Raw genomic sequence first — 18,742 nt, forward strand, 5'->3', positions numbered from 1 at the left:
CCACTGAATTTTAAACTTGTTAATACTTGAGTAGGTTATTATCTAGTGACCATTTGGGAAATGTCTTGTATATTTTGCAGCTTTTGTGTGGTATGGTTAAGTGCAACAGCGCACTTAAAATATTTAATTGTATGCTTTAATTAGGGCTTTGTCTTTCAAAAACAAATTGCCCACGCACAGGTTGCAAAACTAGTCACTTCCCACAAGGCTCTATCTATCATGGCAGTGAAAGCAAAGAAGGGTGCTATACAGTAGCAGGGATGGCTGAAGTTCCTAAGCCGGAGGTCCTCAATGTAGTTCCTGTGGGCAACTTCCATGGCACCACCAGGCTCCTAGTCCCTCCATTTTGTTTTGTTTTTTTTAAGAATATGGTTTAATTATTATTTTTAATGGGGAGGCTTGCATGCTGCAAAGCAAAGCAACAGCCTCCAGCACCATTTTTATTTTCAAGAATCCCTTGGGTCCAGTGATGGCCTCAGTGATGCATCTCAGTGATGCACTGAGGGTAGGATCCAATGATGACCTACCTGTGGTAGCAAGCACTGCCGGTTCCCAGTGCATGCGCAGCCAGCCCTGCTGGTGGTGGCGATGTAGCACTTCCAGGGGCCAGCCCCCAAACAACCAGAAACACAAGTTTCCGTAAATGCAAGGGGCAGGTCACACCATCCAGAAACCCGCATTTCAGGTTGTTTGGAGAAGCACTACATGTAAAAGCACTACATCACTGCTGCCGGTGGGGACACCCGGCCACATGCTGGGAACCGTCGGTGCTCTCTGCCATCAGTAGATCACCGTTGGATCCTACCCAGAAAATATAAAAACGGTGGATGGTTGCAGTCCAGTGCTTTATACTGAGGTATGCCCAGCTGCCTAGGAAAAAGTAAGCTGGGCGGGGGGGAGACCATCCTATGGGCTAAAGGGGGTAATGGAGAGAATTCCAGGGGGCTAGAAGGGTGGTGGGGAGCAGGGGTGTGTGTGTGTGTGTGTGTGTGTGTATATACGTTGTCCATTTTTTTAAGTGTGTGTGTGTTTGCCTGGAGTTTGTGTACACAAGTGTGTATTTTGCTCGAGGGTGTGTGTGTGTGTGTGTGTGTGTTGCCTGAGGTTTTAAAAATGTGTGGTTTGTGCATGTTTTGGCCAGTTTGGGGTGTGTGTGTTTTGCCTGTGTATGTGAGGTGTCTGTATGCCTCTGGGCATCACCATATTGTCTTCTGTGAAATGGTATTTTGTTGTGCTTTGTGGAGGTAATATGTGATTTGGTATTTGGGAATCAGGCCCCACCTCTGCCTTGTAACTTGGCCAAAAAACTGAGCACTTCTCTCTGAGCCTTATCATTTTGCATTCTGTGAAATGGGTGTTGGAGTAGAAAACTGTGGGTTCAAAGGAGTGGTTTGTGGCTTAGAACTCAGATCACACCCCACCTCTGTCTTGCACTTAGGTTCTTGGGCACTTAGGTTCTTTTAGCCTCGCTAGCTTGCCTCCTGGGAAATGGGTGTTTTGTGACTAGTCACACCCACCATGGAAGTCATTTTGTAGAATCCTACAATCCATCTCTCAGTGACACTTTCTAAGGGCCACCATGCATTATGGACCCCATGTAGGGGCCACAATGCTTGTAAACTTTCTATTACATGCATCAGCCTGATTAAGTGGTAGGTTTCCATGCCAGCATCAGTCAGGAACATGGGGCATTGTGGAGGCTCCCCATCCAATCAGCCCTGTGAACCTGGTAAGAGGCTTGCCAACATTATCAGAGCAAGTATGGTTTAGTGGTTAGAGTGCTGGACTGGGACTTGGGAGACCCGAGGTCTAGTCCCTACTCAGCCATGAAGCTCACTGGGTGACTTTGGGCCAGTCACTGACTCTCAGGCTAACCTACCTCACAGGGTTGTTGTTGTGAGGATAAAATGGAGAGGAGGAAGATAATGTAAGCCACCTTGGGTTCCTTGCAAGAGGACAAATGGCAGGATAGAAATGCAATAAATAATAATAATCAGGGCCGCTGTCTAGAGTGCTGTCTCACAGAAGCCATTTTTGCAGCCTCCACATGTGGGAGCCATAACATATGAGTTGGTCCTCATTGCTGCTGGTGGCTCTTAACCTCTTTCCCCAGAGATAATTGCTGAGTGAGACAACTGAGGGCGAAGACTTCAGATTTTAAGTCTTGAAGAAGTTGTTTGAAAAAACAGACCTTCCCCTGCTCGAAAAAGACATGTACATTTTTTTGTCCTAGAGTGAACTCTGAAAATACCAGTTATCACGGAGAAGCCAACTGAGGTGGATGATTAGTGACCAGTGCTGATGACATCACCAACAAACCTTCCCCTTGGCCAATCCTTGGAACTGTTTTGCAGTGTTTATAAAATGTTCATAGGTTTGTTTATTTTTGTAAGTTGAAGGATGAACATATATGAGGATAAATGCATAAAATGCTTTATATTCTTTATATCTCAAAAGGTGGACACCCTGCCTGACCTTGACGGGAAGGGCAAGACTGAGAGCTGATCCAGCATTTTACTTGCATCTGCGTATATGTATATGGGAAACTATGAAGTCAGAATCACACTGTGGGTGAAGAACCAGATGTCAACACTGTTAAAAATGTTACATCTGGGTAGTATCCCATGTTAGTCTGCATAGAGTAGACCCACTGAAATGAATGGGACTAATCTACATAGAACTAACATGGGATATTACTTTTCAACACTTTGAAATGTTAAATCTGTCTTCACTCACCCGACTGGGCTTACTGCAGAAAGTGCATCTGCAAATACTCCAAATACCACCCCCGCTATGGAGCACTTCAACCTACTACAGATTAGTGCTCATGCAATCGCAGTCTGAACTACAACACATTACAACAGTCACCCACGTTAAAGAGAAAACCCCCAAAAACCAATACAAAAATAATATTAGGAACTGAAAGTCAACTTAGACAAGAAGACCAGAATCCATAGAACTGTGCAACTGGTTCTTTGACCATGCATAGCCCAAGGGGCTTTGGGCTTTTATTTCTCAAACAGCAGTCCCTCATGCCAAGCCACTTTTGATACTCAAGCCTTTGGGGCATGTGTAAAGTAGTTCTTTGGATCCCAGCCAGTGATCTGTCATGCTTAAATATATCTGATATTCAGGTAGTGCAACCTGTTCCCTTTGGTTACATTTAAATTAAGAAATAATTTAAAGGAGGGAGGAAGTCTCCTATTGACTTTAATGGACTTCAATTGGGTTGCAATCCTACATGAATTTTAAGAAAGTATAACTCTGACCCTGCCAGGACTGAGCTGAGGCCAATAAATTTAGGACTACAGACACATACCATTTCATCCACCCACAGCATCATGACGTTTCAGTTAATAACACAATTCAGCAGCTATGGATAGCCTGGAGAAGACCAAGGGTCACACTACGCTGTAATATAAGGTATAAGCTGGGTTAGCCCAATTTCATTTCATAGGTTTGTGTAGCAGTGGTATTCGAGGAAGATTTATCCCTGTGCAGGATCACAAGTGACTGTATTCTTTAAAACACAGCTGGCAGCTATTTCAGCAATAAGCAAATTGATTACCCTTCATCATGACCAGTCAAGCAATTAACAGCACTCTGGTTACTTTTTATAATATTTTTGCAGATGCTGATTGAAATACAAAATATTTCAAGTCTTTTGCTCAAAACCTTTAATCCACTAATAAACTATAGGTAGTTTAAATAAGCAATATCCTTTTCAAATACATATAGATGTTCTTTGCAAGAGGCAGGAATATGAACACTCTCAATCAATTTATGCTTCACATTTCACACTTCAAAGCTGTAGTTCTTTTCCCACTATGCTGTATGTCACTTGTAAATGAAATGTTGGTCTAAATTCCACGTACCTTCCATAAGCAAAGCGTCTGTCTTTGTGGTGATCTCCAAATGTGTCCCAGAGCCTGAGAGAAACACTAACTTCATCAACAACATCACGAGAACGTTCAAGAACCTGAAACAGGTACATTTCCACTAGTTAAAGGCTTGCTATAGATACAATTCCCTGAAGAGATGTCTGAAGTTATAGTATGCTCTGGAACAGCCTTTCCCAGCCTAGTAGCCCCAGTTTGTGTTGGACTGAAATTCCTATCATCCCCAGCCAGCATACTCAACGTTCAGGGAGAATGGGAGATGTAGTACAACAACATCTGGGAACCTCAGACTGGGAAAGACTGCTCTAGGACATAGTCAAAGGCTTAATTCAGACATCACTCCAAAGCATGATTGCAGATGCTTAATTATAATCCGGCATGATGCCTGAATTGACTAATCATTATTTGTGACTGACTGCCAAACCAGAATCAGAAACCATTATTTGAAACCAAGGATTGGCTTGTGCTAACTATAGTATGGCATAATGTCTAAACTGACCAACCATATTTATTGACATTACTCTGCCTTTAGAGGCTGCTGTACTATGGAGATGGCACTGAATTTATGAAGCCGGGTATTGAGAAGATGAAAAACAAAAGCAGACATGCAGCGCTAAACCATGGTGTGCCTGTGGTACATTCTAAACTATGGTTAGCACACACCATGGTTTGGCATGATGTCTAAATCGAGCCATTTATGCTCTTGGAAGTGATCAAATTTACTTGACAAAAGGTTGGACCCCGGCTAAATTAGTTGAACTAAGGTTCCATTGAAAACAACCGGGCTAGTTAGTCATGACTTAAGCCCCACTGATCTCAATCAGAACCAAGTGCAAAGCCTGAATCCTACCCAATGTAAGCATATTTATACATTTTGTTCAAAACACTGTGGCCCTATTCGGATGTAACAGTGGTGTCCAGCAGCAATTCATGGGTTAATTAATTAAGGACAGCACACAAATATTGCAAAAAGTAACAACAGCATAAACAGTTGTCACTTTAGAAAGAAATTATCCAGTGATTTCAAATTATGTTCTACTAACACTGAGGGACTACTGGCCCATTTTAAATTATTCCTCCTTCCTGAACACCATGCGTCCAAAACATTTGGCTCTATCAACCCATTTTAGACTGTGGCCCTGGAGTAACAGCACTTATTCTGCAATCCTGTACCAACTTAGCTGGGAGTAGGCATACTTCCGAATAGACACATACAGGATTGTGCTGTTAAAAGCTAGTAACATGGATGCCAAGGCAAATCTATAATTCCTGCTCAACTTGATAAAGTTGATAATACATACCTCTTGGCAGACCCGATATTGATCAATTGCCCAGACAGTAGGTACATGAGTTGCTAGCAGCTGATATTGGGTCAGAGTGGTGTTACATGCTCTTGCACAGATTAAACGAGTCTTCCCCACTGCATTATCACCAACAACCACACACTTGATGGTTTCAACGTTAGGTCTTTCGTAGTCCATGTCAGCGTCCATCTACCAGAGACTGTAACAAAACAATAACACTGGTTTCTAAGACTGAATGGAATCCAACTATTTAAAACAGAGTTCTGCTTTTTTGACTTGCTGAAAGGCAAGTGCTACTGCCAAATCTGATTTATATATCCCACACAGTTCATAAAACCCAGGCGGTTGTTTTGACCTTGAATGCTTTCCTTTCCAGTAGTATGTTATTTTCTGCTTGGTTTTCTATAAACACCAACTTGCTTAAAGAAGATAAAGCATGGTGGAGCCAAGGTTGTTGATAGGACTGGACAGCAATACCTTTAGTCTTAGAGCTGCTTCACATGGCAATCGTGTTTACACCAGTACTCACTGGTATTCCCCTGCAGCAAACACAAAAGGTGAAATGTTCTGAAACTTACTTAGGCAGTTTTCATAATTACAAAAGTGAAACAGTTACAAATCATAAGGGGGGGAGAGAAAGAAATACTTTAGTTATAACCAGATTAATGGAACAGAAATTAGTCTAAGAGAGATTTCTTTAGTTGACTCTAGTACTGAATAAACTTGACCCACTGTAATTTGGGTACCATTTCTGATTTAAAATGTTCACTCTTAAACATGCATTGAACATACACTGGGGATCTGTAGCTGATCAGGGCTCACCAGTGTGTACATGCACATGTTTAAGAATGTGAGCTTCAACTTTACACTTTGGGATGTATCCAATGGTGTCATTCCGCTACCACACAGCTTCTACTACTTGTGGGATCCTCATTTTCATTCTTGCAGAAGTGGTAAATCCAATACTTTGATTCTACTTGTGCAATCCATTTCACAAGCCAGAGGACAAGCTGTTGCACAATTCATCAGGCTAGGTGTTGCTTGTGCTAATTGTTCAGCTAACACTTGCACAATTGCTTGCGGAATCCCACTTCTTGCACTTTTTCTGCTAGCCTAACACTGGATGCACCCTTTGTGTTTGCTGTGAGGAATACCAGCATAACTGCAGCACACACAATTGCTGCATAAAGCACTTTGAGCGTACAGGATCTTACCCAATTAAAATTGGGATACAGACTGTAAACCTGCTTTTGAAAGATCCACCAGGAGTATAAAACCTGACTGAACACACAACATCAATTCACAACTGAAATAGGAATGTGCAGTTTTACAAGCAGAATGAGAGGAGCCCATATTTTATTCTGTCTCATGTCAACTTTAGTACCCTATTATGCTGCGCATGGTTGTTTCCATTTCTTTGCCCTGTTCTGTCTTTTTAATTTCAAAAGATAACTGACCCCAACAACAATGCTGCCAATTTAGAGGCAAAAGTTCAAAAACACTGCTGTATGCTTGCAAACCAGAGTCATGTCTAAATTAAAAACCAAACTGTCCAGCAAGGATGTGTAAATATATTTCATTACCAAGTAGTGTTGATAAAATATTGGGGTTGTTTTGCTGAACTACCTGCTAAAGAAAGCACAAATGCTTTCTTTCCCAGGTCATGCAGCCTCTTGGACAAGCAGAAGCATGAGTCCTGCTATGGAATGTACCTATTACAGAACTACACGAAGTGCAAGTGGCTATTTTCCTTCCCCTCTTGGTTCTTTGGATCCAATCAGTAGTAGTAAAAAAACAACACCTTTTGCAATGGACTTTTATGTTTTCCCATAAGAGAAATGGATAATCGTTCAGTGTAAGACAACAATAAACCCTTAAACCACTTGGTCTAGAGGACTTCCACATTTCAGTGTGGCTGCTTGCAAGTAAGGGATTTCATTCAGAATGCTTTTCCATGCTGGGTGCTGCATGGCTCCCTCCACCAGTCTTGTTTAAGGCTGTGTCTGGGTGGGGAAGGTGGTACCAAATAGTCCGACACTCCATTGCTGAAATGTTCCTATCTTCTCTGTCTTTCACATCTGCAATCAGGGGAACACAGAAAGGTGCTTTATACTGAGTAAGACCATTGCTCCATCTAGTCCAATATTTGTGGACACTGACTGGCAGCAGCTCTCCAGGGTTTCAGGAAGGATTCTTGAATTCTAGCCCTACCTGGAGAAGCTGAGGATTAAACCTTCTGTATGCAAAGCAGGTGCTCTACCACTGAGCTACAGCCCCTCCCAATGCAAAGCATGCTCCTCTCCCCCTCCCCCATGCACCCTGGCCCTCTGTGCTGGCACAGAAATGTACACTGGTGCAGGAGATAAAGCCTTGAATGTACACGGGCAAATTTGTACAATAGTTTGTAAATATAATACTCAATGGCTCCACTCCAGTTTGAGGAAGTACAAGAGAGAAACAAGGGAGGATTCCCCTCCCTTTTGCCACATATGTGTGAATATGAAAGAAGAAAAAGATTCAAAACGCCAGATTTTGCAGAAAACTAAACCTGGGATTTGTTTAAACAGAAGCCTTCCTGGAAATGTTCAATAGCTGTCAAAACATAATTAAATCTTTTATTGTTACACTTTATTTTCCTACAAAGAAAACCAATTTCAGAATTAAGGAATGGGTATAATTACAGAGGCAAGCAATATCGCCTTTATATGTGCTACATAATCACTTTTTTTTCCACCCTTCATAACTATAGAATGTGCATTAAAAGCATTCCATCAGTAGCTTTAAATGCTATTCTGCCGTCCAATATTTGCTCTGTCTAATCAATTACATTTTCTAAGACACAATCTGAGATGCTTTCATAATGGATAGTTGTTGTTGTTCAGTCGTTCAGTCGTGTCCGACTCTTCGTGACCCCATGGACCATAGCACGCCAGGCCTTCCTGTCCTGCGCTCTCTCCCGGAGCGTGCTCAAGTTCATATTCATTGCATCCCTGATGCTATCTAGCCATCTCATCCTCTGCCGTCCCCTTCTCCTTTTGCCTTCAGTCTTTCCCAGCATCAGGGTCTTTTCCAGGGAGTTTTCTCTTCGCATTAGGTGGCCAAAATATTGGCGCTTCAGCTTCATTATCTGTCCTTCCAATGAGCACTCAGGGTTGATTTCCTTTAGGATGGACTGATTTGACCTCCTTGCAGTCCAGGGGACTCGTAAGAGTCTTCTCCAGCACCACAGTTCGAAAGCATCAATTCTTCGCCGCTCAGCCTTCCTTATTGTCCAGCTCTCACAGCCATACATTACTACTGGGAAAACCATAGCTTTGATTAGACGGACCTTTGTCGGCAAGGTGATGTCTCTGCTTCTTACTATGCTGTCTAGGTTGGCCATAGCTTTCCTCCCAAGGAGCAAGCGTCTTTTAATTTCATGGCTACAGTCACCGTCTGCGGTGATCTTGGAGCCCAAGAAAGTAAAATCTGTCACTGCTTCCATTTCTTCCCCTTCTATATGCCAGGAAGTGATGGGGCCAGATGCCATGATCTTAGTTTTTTTAATGTTGAGTTTCAAACCAGCTTTTGCACTCTCCTCTTTCACCCTCAACAAGAGGCTCTTTAGATCCTCTTCACTTTCTGCCATTAGGGTGGTATCGTCTGCATATCGGAGGTTGTTGATAATTCTCCCAGCAATCTTAATTCCGACCTCTGATTCATCCAATCCGGCATTTCTCATGATGTACTCTGCATATAAGTTAAATAAGCAGGGTGACAATATGCAGCCTTGTCGTACTCCTTTCCCAATTTTGAACCACTCGGTTGTTCCATGTCTGGTTCTTACTGTTGCTTCTTGACCCTCGTACAGGTTTCTCAGGAGACAGGTAAGGTGGTCTGGTACTCCCATCACTTTCAGAATTTGCCACAGTTTGTTGTGATCCACACAATCAAAGGCTTTAGCGTAGTCAATGAAGCAGAAACAGATGTTTTTCTGGAATGCTCTTGCTTTCTCCATGATCCAGTGAATGTTGGCGATTTGATCTCTAGTTCCCCTGCCTCTTCAAAACCCCGCTTGTACTTCCGGTAGTTCTCGGTTCACATACTGCTGAAGCAAAGCTTGTAGGATTTTGAGCATAACCTTGCTGGCATGTAAAATGAGTACAATTGTACAGTAGTCTGAACACTCTTTGGCATTGCCCTTCTTTGGAATTGGAACGTAAACTGACCTTTTCCAGTCTTGTGGCCACTGTTGAGTGTTCCAAATTTGTTGGCATACTGAGTGCAGCACTTTAACAGCATCATCTTTTAGGATTTTAAATAGCTCGGCTGGAATACTGTCATCTCCGCTAGCTTTGTTGTTAGTAATGCTTCCTAAGGCCCACTTGACTTCACTCTCGAGGATGTCCGGCTCAAGTTCAGTGACCACACTATCAGGGACATTCAGATCTTTCCTGTATAGTTCTTCTGTGTATTCTTTCCACCTCTTCTTAATCTCATCTGCTTCTGTTAGGTCCCTGCCTTCTTTGTCCTTTATCATGCCCATCTTTGCACAAAACGTTCCCTTGAGATCTCCAATTTTCTTGAAGAGATCTCTAGTCTTTCCCATTCTGTTGTTTTCCTCGATTTCTTTGCATTGTTCATTTAAGAAGGCCTTCTTGTCTCTCCTTGCTATTCTCTGGAACTCTGCGTTCAGTTGGGTATATCTTCCCCTTTCTCCCTTGCTTTTTGCTTCCCTTCTTTCGTGAGCTACTTGTAAAGCCTCATCAGACAGCCACTTTGCTTTCTTGCATTTCTTTTTCTTTGGGATGGATTTCGTTGCTGCCTCCTGAACAATGTTACGGACCTCCGTCCATAGTTCCTCAGGCACTCTGTCTATCAGGTCTAATCCCTGAAATCTATTCCTCACCTCCACTGTATATTCATCAGGGATATGATTTAGGTCATACCTGAATGGTTTAGTGGTTTTCCCGACGTTCTTCAATTTAAGACGAAATTTTGCAAGAAGCAGCTCATGATCTGAGCCACAGTCAGCTCCAGGTCTTGTTTTTACTGACTGTATGGAGCTTCTCCATCTTTGGCTGCAAAGGACATAATCAATCTGATTTCGATATTGACCATCTGGTGACGTCCATGTGTAGAGTCTCCTCTTGTGCTGCTGGAAAAGAGTGTTTGCTATGATCAGCGTGTTCTCTTGGCAAAACTCTATTAGCTTTTGTCCTGCTTCATTTTGTACACCAAGGCCATGCCTGCCTGTTATCCCGGTGATTTCTTGATTTCCTACTTTAGCATTCCAATCCCCTATGATGAAGAGGACATCTTTTTTTGGTGTTAGTTCTAGAAGGTGTTGTAGGTCTTCATAGAACCGATCAACCTCAGCTTCTTCGGCCTCAGTGGTTGGGGCATAGACTTGAATTACTGTGATGTTGAATGGTTTGCCTTGGATTCGTACTGAGATCATTCTATCATTTTTAAGATTGTACCCCAGTACTGCTTTTCCCACCCTTTTGTTGACTATGAGTGCTACTCCATTTCTTCTAAGGGATTCTTGCCCACAATAGTAGATATGATGGTCACCTGAATTAAATTCACCCATGCCTGTCCATTTTAGTTCGCTGATTCCCAAGATGTCGATGTTCAATCTTGCCATCTCATGTTTGACCACCTCCAGCTTACCTTGATTCATTGATCTGACATTCCAGGTTCCTAAACAATATTGTTCTTTACAGCATCGGATTTTCTTTTCACCATCAGACACATCCACAGCTGAGTGTCCTTTCGGGTTTGGCCCAGCCGCTTCACTCTTTCTGGCGCTACTTGGAAATACCCTCTGCTCTTCCCCAGTAGCATATTGGACACCTTCCGACCTGAGGGGCTCATCTTCTGGCGTCGTATCTTTTAGCCTTGTGATACGTTCCATGGGGTTTTCTTGGCAAGAATACTGGAGTGGGTTGCCATTTCCTTCTCCAGTCGACCACATTTTGTCAGAACTCTCTGCCATGACCTGTCCATCTTGGGTGGCCCTGCATGGCATAGCTTATGGCTTCACTGAGTTACGCAAGCCCCTTCGCCACAACATGGCAGTGATACATGAAGGGGATAATGGATAGACTATTAACTAATTTTACTTTTGTTTTTGTTTCAGTTGATGTGACTCTTGAGACATAATGTAAAAACTAAATATGACCTAACTAACCAAAAACTCACACGTTGAAGTGTGAAGGGAAATTAAAGGTGGTCTGATCCATGGTATATTTATTGACAATCTAGAGTGGAACAACATTTTTACATTATCATGTCATGCTAATCTATGTATATAAGACGCTGGTGGATTAGGAAAACAAGATGGGGAACAATTCATAGATAATTTGGCCCATGCCCACAGGAATTACAATCTACTGTCAGAGGGCAAGACAACAGTGATGAAGTTGGGGGCCAATGTCATGATGGGGGGTGGGAGAAGGATATTTGGAAGAAGAGTCAGGTCCAATTTACATATTACCAGAAGAGGCTGCTCCAGTACTGCTTTGGTGGAAGAAATGCCCCAGGTCATGGAAGCTGGGGCCTAGTTCTCATTGCCACAGTAAATGTGCATCAGGGATATATAATTTCAGACCGAAACTAGGAGGACTTGTAGCATGACTAAATGCTCTTCCATACAAAAATAAATAGACTCATATAAAAAAAAAAACCTGGATGACAGGGCTAGAACACTCAGTATGCCAGCCTCTCTCAATGGGGAAGCGTGTGTTTGAACTGAGGTGCTCAAAGCAAGTGCAAAGTAAATATGGGAGCAGGGAAGGCCAGGAAGTCGGAGGCTCAACCAGTCTAGCTGTGAAGTGAGCAAAGAGTAGGAACAAGGGTTTTACATAATAACATGAGAAGACTGGATTGACATTTGCCGGATTGGATTGATGTTAATCTAGTCCAGCATTCTGTTTCTAGCCAGATACTTCTGGAAAGCTCGCAAGCAGGGTATGAAGGCAGCAGTCCCCTCCCCCTAATTGCTTTGCTTTTCCCCAGCATCTGGTCTACAATGGTATACTGATTTTGAACGTGGAGTTCCCATTTATCAATCACAGCTAATAGCCATTCCTAGACCTATCTTCCACAGCAAAGTGCTTGCACAACCCCAGCCCTACCATTAGGCAGAGTGAGGTGGCTGCCTCAGATGGCAGATGCTGGGGGTTGGGGAGCAGAAGCAAGATGTTGGAGGACAGAGGTGCATGTGTCCTGGGCCCCCTAAGCTAGCCTACAGCCCTCAGGTGTGGTGGTGGATGCAGTCTCATTGCCAATGCTGAAGTAACTTTCAACTAACATGTATAGGCTGGTATCTGGCTGCATATGGAATCAAGGGGGAGCGGGGAGCATCTTGTCCTTTGCTTCAAGCAGAAAAATGCCTTGGGCAGGGAAAAGTCTTGGAAAACATAAGGAAAAACTAAAACCTTTAGCCTAGGTATGTGGTTTTGCTTGTTTGTTTTTAAAAACAGCTTGATCAAACATTTAGAGCTCCAAAACGATGAGCTGTGCCACTGAATTACACAATCAACATCTGGCAAATTCTACAGATGTGCTTATAGAAAGGGAGCATAAGAACACAAGCAATAAACTGATTTAAAGTAGACAGTGGCGCATGGGGCTGCGGTTGCTGAGGGAAATCCATACAAGTCCAGGGATTTTGACTTGCAATGTCACAGCTACCAGACATCAAAAGCCATGACTGTTGCTAATTTAAGCTTCAGATAAATCTATTATGTAATCAGATGCAATAATAATAACATGTATGGTCTAAACAGAAAAAGCCAAAACAGAACAAGTGATTGGTTTTTGATGGACAAACACAGGTAACTGACTGGCAAATGTGAGCTGGATAAAACCAGATGAGGAGGAGACACTACAGCAATTTGGCAAGTAGTGTTATGAAGAAAGGTGTGTTCAGCTCAGCACTTACTACATTTTAGTCTCAATCCTAATCTTCATGTGGTTTTCAAACATATGCACTTCCTGTTCTTCAAATCTCCTTTTCTCCCACATAATTTGCCTAGTCTCACCCATACTAAATATGCAGTGCACCAAAGGAGAGGCAGGGCTTGAGATAAGATTGTGATACTTTTGGAAAAATGTGTAGTTCACAAAATAGTAGTAGTCGGTTCCACTGTAAAGAAAACCCTGACTTTTTTCATAGGTGATGGTTTTGCATTAGAGCTCACCATTTTGGGGAAATGATCATTCAAGCTCTTCTAGATATATGTGCATCATTAAATCTAATGGTTTGTCTTCTTCACTGCAAACAACATGTAGTGCCTATAAAATTACATTGAGCAGTTTTAAATGTTCTGGGTGCTGCCATACTGATGTATGCCAATCACTGGAAAACACAAAATAACTCTTTAAAGGTCATGTCCTTTCCAGAAATGAGCTTTTCCACTCATCTCAGTGCTTGCCCCCGTAAGTGCGACATTGAGTTTAACAAAAGAAGTTCAGACAGCTGAAGTTCAGCGTTTAGCTTGAAATTAGAAATACAAACGATCTTGCAAACAAGTGTTACCATTTATATTACTAGCTTGAAATAGGAACTCCACCAAAGAAAAAGAAAGAACATCCTGACTCTGCCTAAGGAGAGCCAGTGTGGTGTAGTGGCGAGAGTGTTGGACTGGGACTCAGGAGACCTGGGTTCTATCCCCACTCAGCCATGGAAGCTCACTGGGTGACTTTGGGCCAGTCACAGACTCTCAGCCCAACCCACCTCACAGGATTGTTGTTGTGAGGACAAAATGGAGAGGAGGAGGATTATGTACACCGCCTTGGGCTCCTTAAATGAGGAAAAAAGGCAGGATATAAATGTAATAAATAAATAAATAAATAAATAAGTATTTTGCTCATTCTCATTCCTCTATGCTACCTATCACAAACAATAGTGAAATTTGAAAGCCTTGTTATCACCTCATTCAGTTGCCAGAGGAAGGAGATTCCATCAGTTCTGGCACTCTGGGAGATCATGTTATTACTCCTGCTCTGAACAAAACAGCTCAGGCTGGAGTCCTCTGTGTTTGTCCTCTATTATGCCACTGGGTAGCATAGCGGCTAAGAGACTGAGATACGAATCAGCAAGCCCCTGAATTCAATCTTGTCTCTGCCATAGACTGAATAGGACCTAGAGAGATTGCTCCATAGACTTTAAGGGGGAAAAGGGCCCCCTGCCAAAAAATGGTTTGAGAAGGAAAGCCCACCCCCTAACAAAGACTCTTGGGACAACAGGGTACTTGGTGGGGGTAGTCTCCTCCACCCAGTTTTCAGCAGGAGACACTTTCCCACAAATCCATTAAAATGAATGGACCAATATCACCCCACAGACTTCAACTGAGGAGGGCAATCCAGATCTAAAAATTAGAAAGAAAATTTTTGTGACCGATAAGGCAACTTTTACTTTGGATCGGCTAGTGGATACTGATTATGAATTGTTGTTATCTATCCTTGCGTGCCGAATATGATTTGCCAGCTGAATGGCAATACTTGCAACTGCACCATTTGCTAGTACTTAAGTTTGGCCCTGCCACTTTCACAGCGTCAGAGTCTCTGTCATTATTGGAAGCACTCATACAGGCTGGTCAGGCAAAGGAACCCACAATCCATCTATAAATACTTGTTACTGGTGAATAAATATGATATACAAGGTTCTAAGCAGGAATGGAATAGGGAACTGGATTGTCCCATTTTGCCTAATCAACTGATCGTTGGTTTGGCATCTATACCTGTCACACCTATAGATCTTAGGCTGTGTGTTATAAGAAATTTAAAAAATTGAAAGAAAAGAAGGGGGGAAAGAGAAAATATATATATATAAATAATTTGTATATATCCAAATCTATGAATACATATGAAATGCATAAATATGAAAATACAAACATTCAAATATTGAAAGCACTGTAAGGTCCTCCATACACTGTAGGGTCCATAACTTATATGAGGTGTTTATCCTTCCAATGTTGTAATATCAGTCTTTTAGCTGTCAAAAGGGTATGGAGAATCCATTATGCTGACCATTTGTTAATTTCCATGAAGCAGGTAAATAATTTAAAAGAGCGTGTACATCAGTGAATATTAAAGACTGTTCCAGTACAACATTTATCTGTGTAATAACCTCCATGCAAAAAGAAGCAACTACTGAACATTAACAAAAGATCTGCTTAAAAGGAACATTAACTATATTGCACCACCAGCAATTAGCTGAATTATACAATCCCTTATTAAAGAGAGCTTGTGGTGTCCAATAGACATGAAACAAAAGTTTTTGCTGAATAAGATGCAGCCTAAGAGCCATAGACATGACAGGTAGATGTTGAAGCAGGGATCCACTGATTAGGCATTTTGTGATGGTGCCCACTGCAGTTTCTCAAAAAACAGGGGAAAGGCGCTGGGTTTAAATGGTGAAGAGATGTATATGAACAACAGCACATCCTTTCCTTTTCCATGGATGAGGGAAGAGGCAACGGCAAGGAAGAAGGATAGTGCCTGGACACAGTCCACCTGGACCAGAGGGAGTGAAGCTCTGAAGCAGCCTAGCCCAACCTTGTGCCCTACAGATATATTGAACTACAACTCCCATCAGTCCATATCTGGAGGGTACCAGGTTGGGCTAGGCTACACTAAAGAATGACAGCTCACAGGATATAGAGAAGACTGTGCCATCACCTCATATGAATAAAAGTAAGTGTGGAAAACTGCCAGACTGGATACTTCCCAATAATAATGTCAGGATTCATCCTCCCCCAACTCCATGTTGCAGAAGCATACAAGAAAGGAAAATAGATCACTGAAATTGGGATTAGGAACTATGGCTAAAAACAGGTCACCTTGCTGAAAAACAAGAGTACATGTGATCAAACAACTGGGCTTTTAAAAAATTTACCAGGCAGAACAATACATGTCATAGTCAGAACCTATAAAGTTACTCTTCCCAAGCAAGGAAATACACAATGTAATTGGTTAGTTCCAGAGAAGAAATAGGAGACAGAGCAGGGGGTGGGCTGATCAAAAGAGAATGATGGGAAATAATAAGAATGGAAAATGTCAAGGGCTCATTATTACATGGAGATAAAATTACGGGAAGTCAAAAGCACTGGCTGTCCATGGAGTAGAAGAGAATGCCTTACTGCTATTTGGATTAATGCATAGCACTTAATTTCCTTTTTTGCTTTTTGCTTGAAGTATATATGTCCATTTCTTGATAACTACTTAAAAGTAATGTTGAGTAAAAAAAATAACTGTAATTCTCTGGCCAGCACACAGGTAAATAAAAAACACACAAAATACAAACAAACAATGCTAAAATGCAGCACATAATAAAACCAAAATAAAATCAGCAGCAAATAACATGAGCGCAGCACATAAAACCAAGGTAAAACCAGCAGCAAATAAAACAGTGTGAAGATCGAAAAGCACTAAATACAGTTCTTAAAATGCCTGGGAAAATAAAAACATCTTCACCTGCTGCAAAAAAACCCCATAATGTAGGTGACAGGCAAGCCTGTCTGGGGAGTGCATTCCACAGATGGGGTGCCACCACTGAAAAAGCCCTCTCCTTAGTAGCCACCTGCCTCACCTCATTTGCTGGGGGCATCTGGAGGAGGGCCTCAGGCTATGACCTTCTGAGGGTCCAGGTAGGTAGATGTGGGAGGAGATGTTCTTCAAAAGTGAAAGTGGATGCTTCTGCTCTCCTCTCACACATGGAAGAGTGGTGGGAAGGGGGAGTGCATGAGTCTGAGACTCACCTTGGGTTGTTCACGATCCTCTGAATTAAGCCAATATCTGAGCTGATACACTTTCCTCTTAAGAGTCCTGCCTGGCAGAACCTAAAGCCAGTATGAGATCGTTATTCCTTGAACTAACTGTAACTTTAGAAGCAGAAAGTAATGCACAAACACTGCTTCAATGAAGTAGCAACTTTTTGTTCTCTCAGTAACTCTCAAGTTACTGCATATAAGACAGAGTATTAGACAGAGCCAGCAAATATGCAGAAATAAATACAAATCAAATTTCATTTGGCTTGCTGTACCTGAAATATTACACATTGTATATTATGTATATTGTATACTGCATAATACGCAGCCTCTCTTGACTACTAAATCAACATCATTTAATGCCGGTTAAGAAGCATTTTAGGATGTTGCCTTGATCAAGAGGTATGCACAGATAACTGACAACAATAACATCACCACCAGATACTCTTTCAAAGGCAATGGCTATAATTAAAACCCAGCTGAAGCCAGATAAAGGCTTTTCTTCCCTCCTACATTTGTCATGATACCTAAATGGAACTCCCATACAGAAAGGCAGTCTCTCTCTCAGTGCTAATTGTTAGGGACCAGCAACACGGGGAAGGCCATCAACTTTATGCCCTCCTCATGAGACAGAGTCGTCTGTCTGGCTGCTGAAAACAGAATGCTGGACTAGATGAACTTTAATCTGATTCAATAAGGTAATTCTTATTGTATCAGAAAACAAGATGAAAATAAAGGTGGAGTTCCTTCCATAGTACAAAACCTGAATTATGTTCTGAAATTATCAGCTAATGCAGTGGGAGTCAATTGGAACCAAAGATTGCTGACAAAACAGTCATTGCTGGGTTTCAGTTTATTTAGCATGCAGGTCATGTGCAGTGTTTGCACTGAAAACAACCGTGCAAACACTGCACTGTTGTAGGAAATCACATTTTACACTGCAGTGCTTTTCAATTTCCGTATTAAAACCATATGCAGAAAGCCCACATTATGCAATGTCTGGTCTGAGACAGCCTGTCCTGCCTGGACCCCTTCTGGGTTTAGTACAAGAGATGCAGCTCAGACCTTGGCAAGGTTACTATCCACCTGCTTTGGGGTACTTTCATATTTTCTTTTTACACCTCCTGTTTTATTTAGTTATGCAGTAACTGCAGCATACTCTGCTACATGCACCGTGCTTATTGCGCTCAGGCTCCCAAAACAAGCAAAGCGGAGCTGTTGTCCTCCTGCTCTGGTGCTGCAAACTGGCTTTATATCCTGTGCTGCAGCAGGAAAGGTGTCTGCTGGTTCAGGAAGCCATTAAGTCCTGCAGGAGAAGGGCTTTGTCTGCCAGTGACCACTTACACAACATCCTAAGGCCCCAACACCAGTGAGCTAGCAGCTCTAGCAAGGTGGGTCTCTCTACTTTTGGAGGCTAAAAGTGCAGCTTTATTGCACTTCATTGCACATTTTAGTGCAATTTTAGTGCTGTCCAGCTTTATTCTATGTGCCTTCTGTGGGGTGCTTCAGTGGCCCTTGGAGCACCCTATGCAAGGCATATAGAATGGAGCTGGACAGCTCTGCCCATCTAGCCTCGGCTTGCACTGCAACAGATGTAGGATGTGTTAGAAAAAAAGAGACTCCATAACCGTTGGCGCCTCAGTTACGTAGGAGCCCGAGTGGCGGGAAAAATGTGGGCGGAGCCAAAAGGAGAACCATAATGACGCACTCATGACTAACGGCTTGGTAAGCTGATACTGACTGTTTATTGGCTATTGACTTGGTAAGCTGATGTACTGAC

The 18,742-nt window shown here is 42.4% G+C and overlaps 1 protein-coding gene across 4 annotated transcripts in view; it reads right to left on the minus strand.

Moving 5' to 3' along the window:
* RHOBTB1 (Rho related BTB domain containing 1) overlaps positions 1-18,742 on the minus strand; it is a 101,204-nt gene that overhangs the window by 42,505 nt on the left and 39,957 nt on the right. For 3 of the 4 annotated variants that reach the window (XM_084845357.1, XM_084845358.1, XM_084845356.1), the window contains 2 exons: positions 5,201-5,402; positions 3,876-3,979 (listed from right to left, as the gene is read on the minus strand). In XM_084845357.1, the coding sequence (XP_084701483.1) occupies positions 3,876-3,979; positions 5,201-5,392 (296 nt within the window). In that variant the 5' untranslated portion in view covers positions 5,393-5,402. Of the gene's footprint in view, positions 1-3,875; positions 3,980-5,200; positions 5,403-5,680; positions 5,743-18,742 lie in introns of all 4 variants that reach the window. The other variant, XM_084845359.1, reaches the window with a different exon arrangement.

The sequence above is a fragment of the Heloderma suspectum genome, chromosome 3 (genome assembly GCF_057233095.1).
Source record: "Heloderma suspectum isolate Gila_16-S chromosome 3, 16-S_ref, whole genome shotgun sequence".
Taxonomy (NCBI): Eukaryota; Metazoa; Chordata; class Lepidosauria; order Squamata; family Helodermatidae; genus Heloderma; species Heloderma suspectum.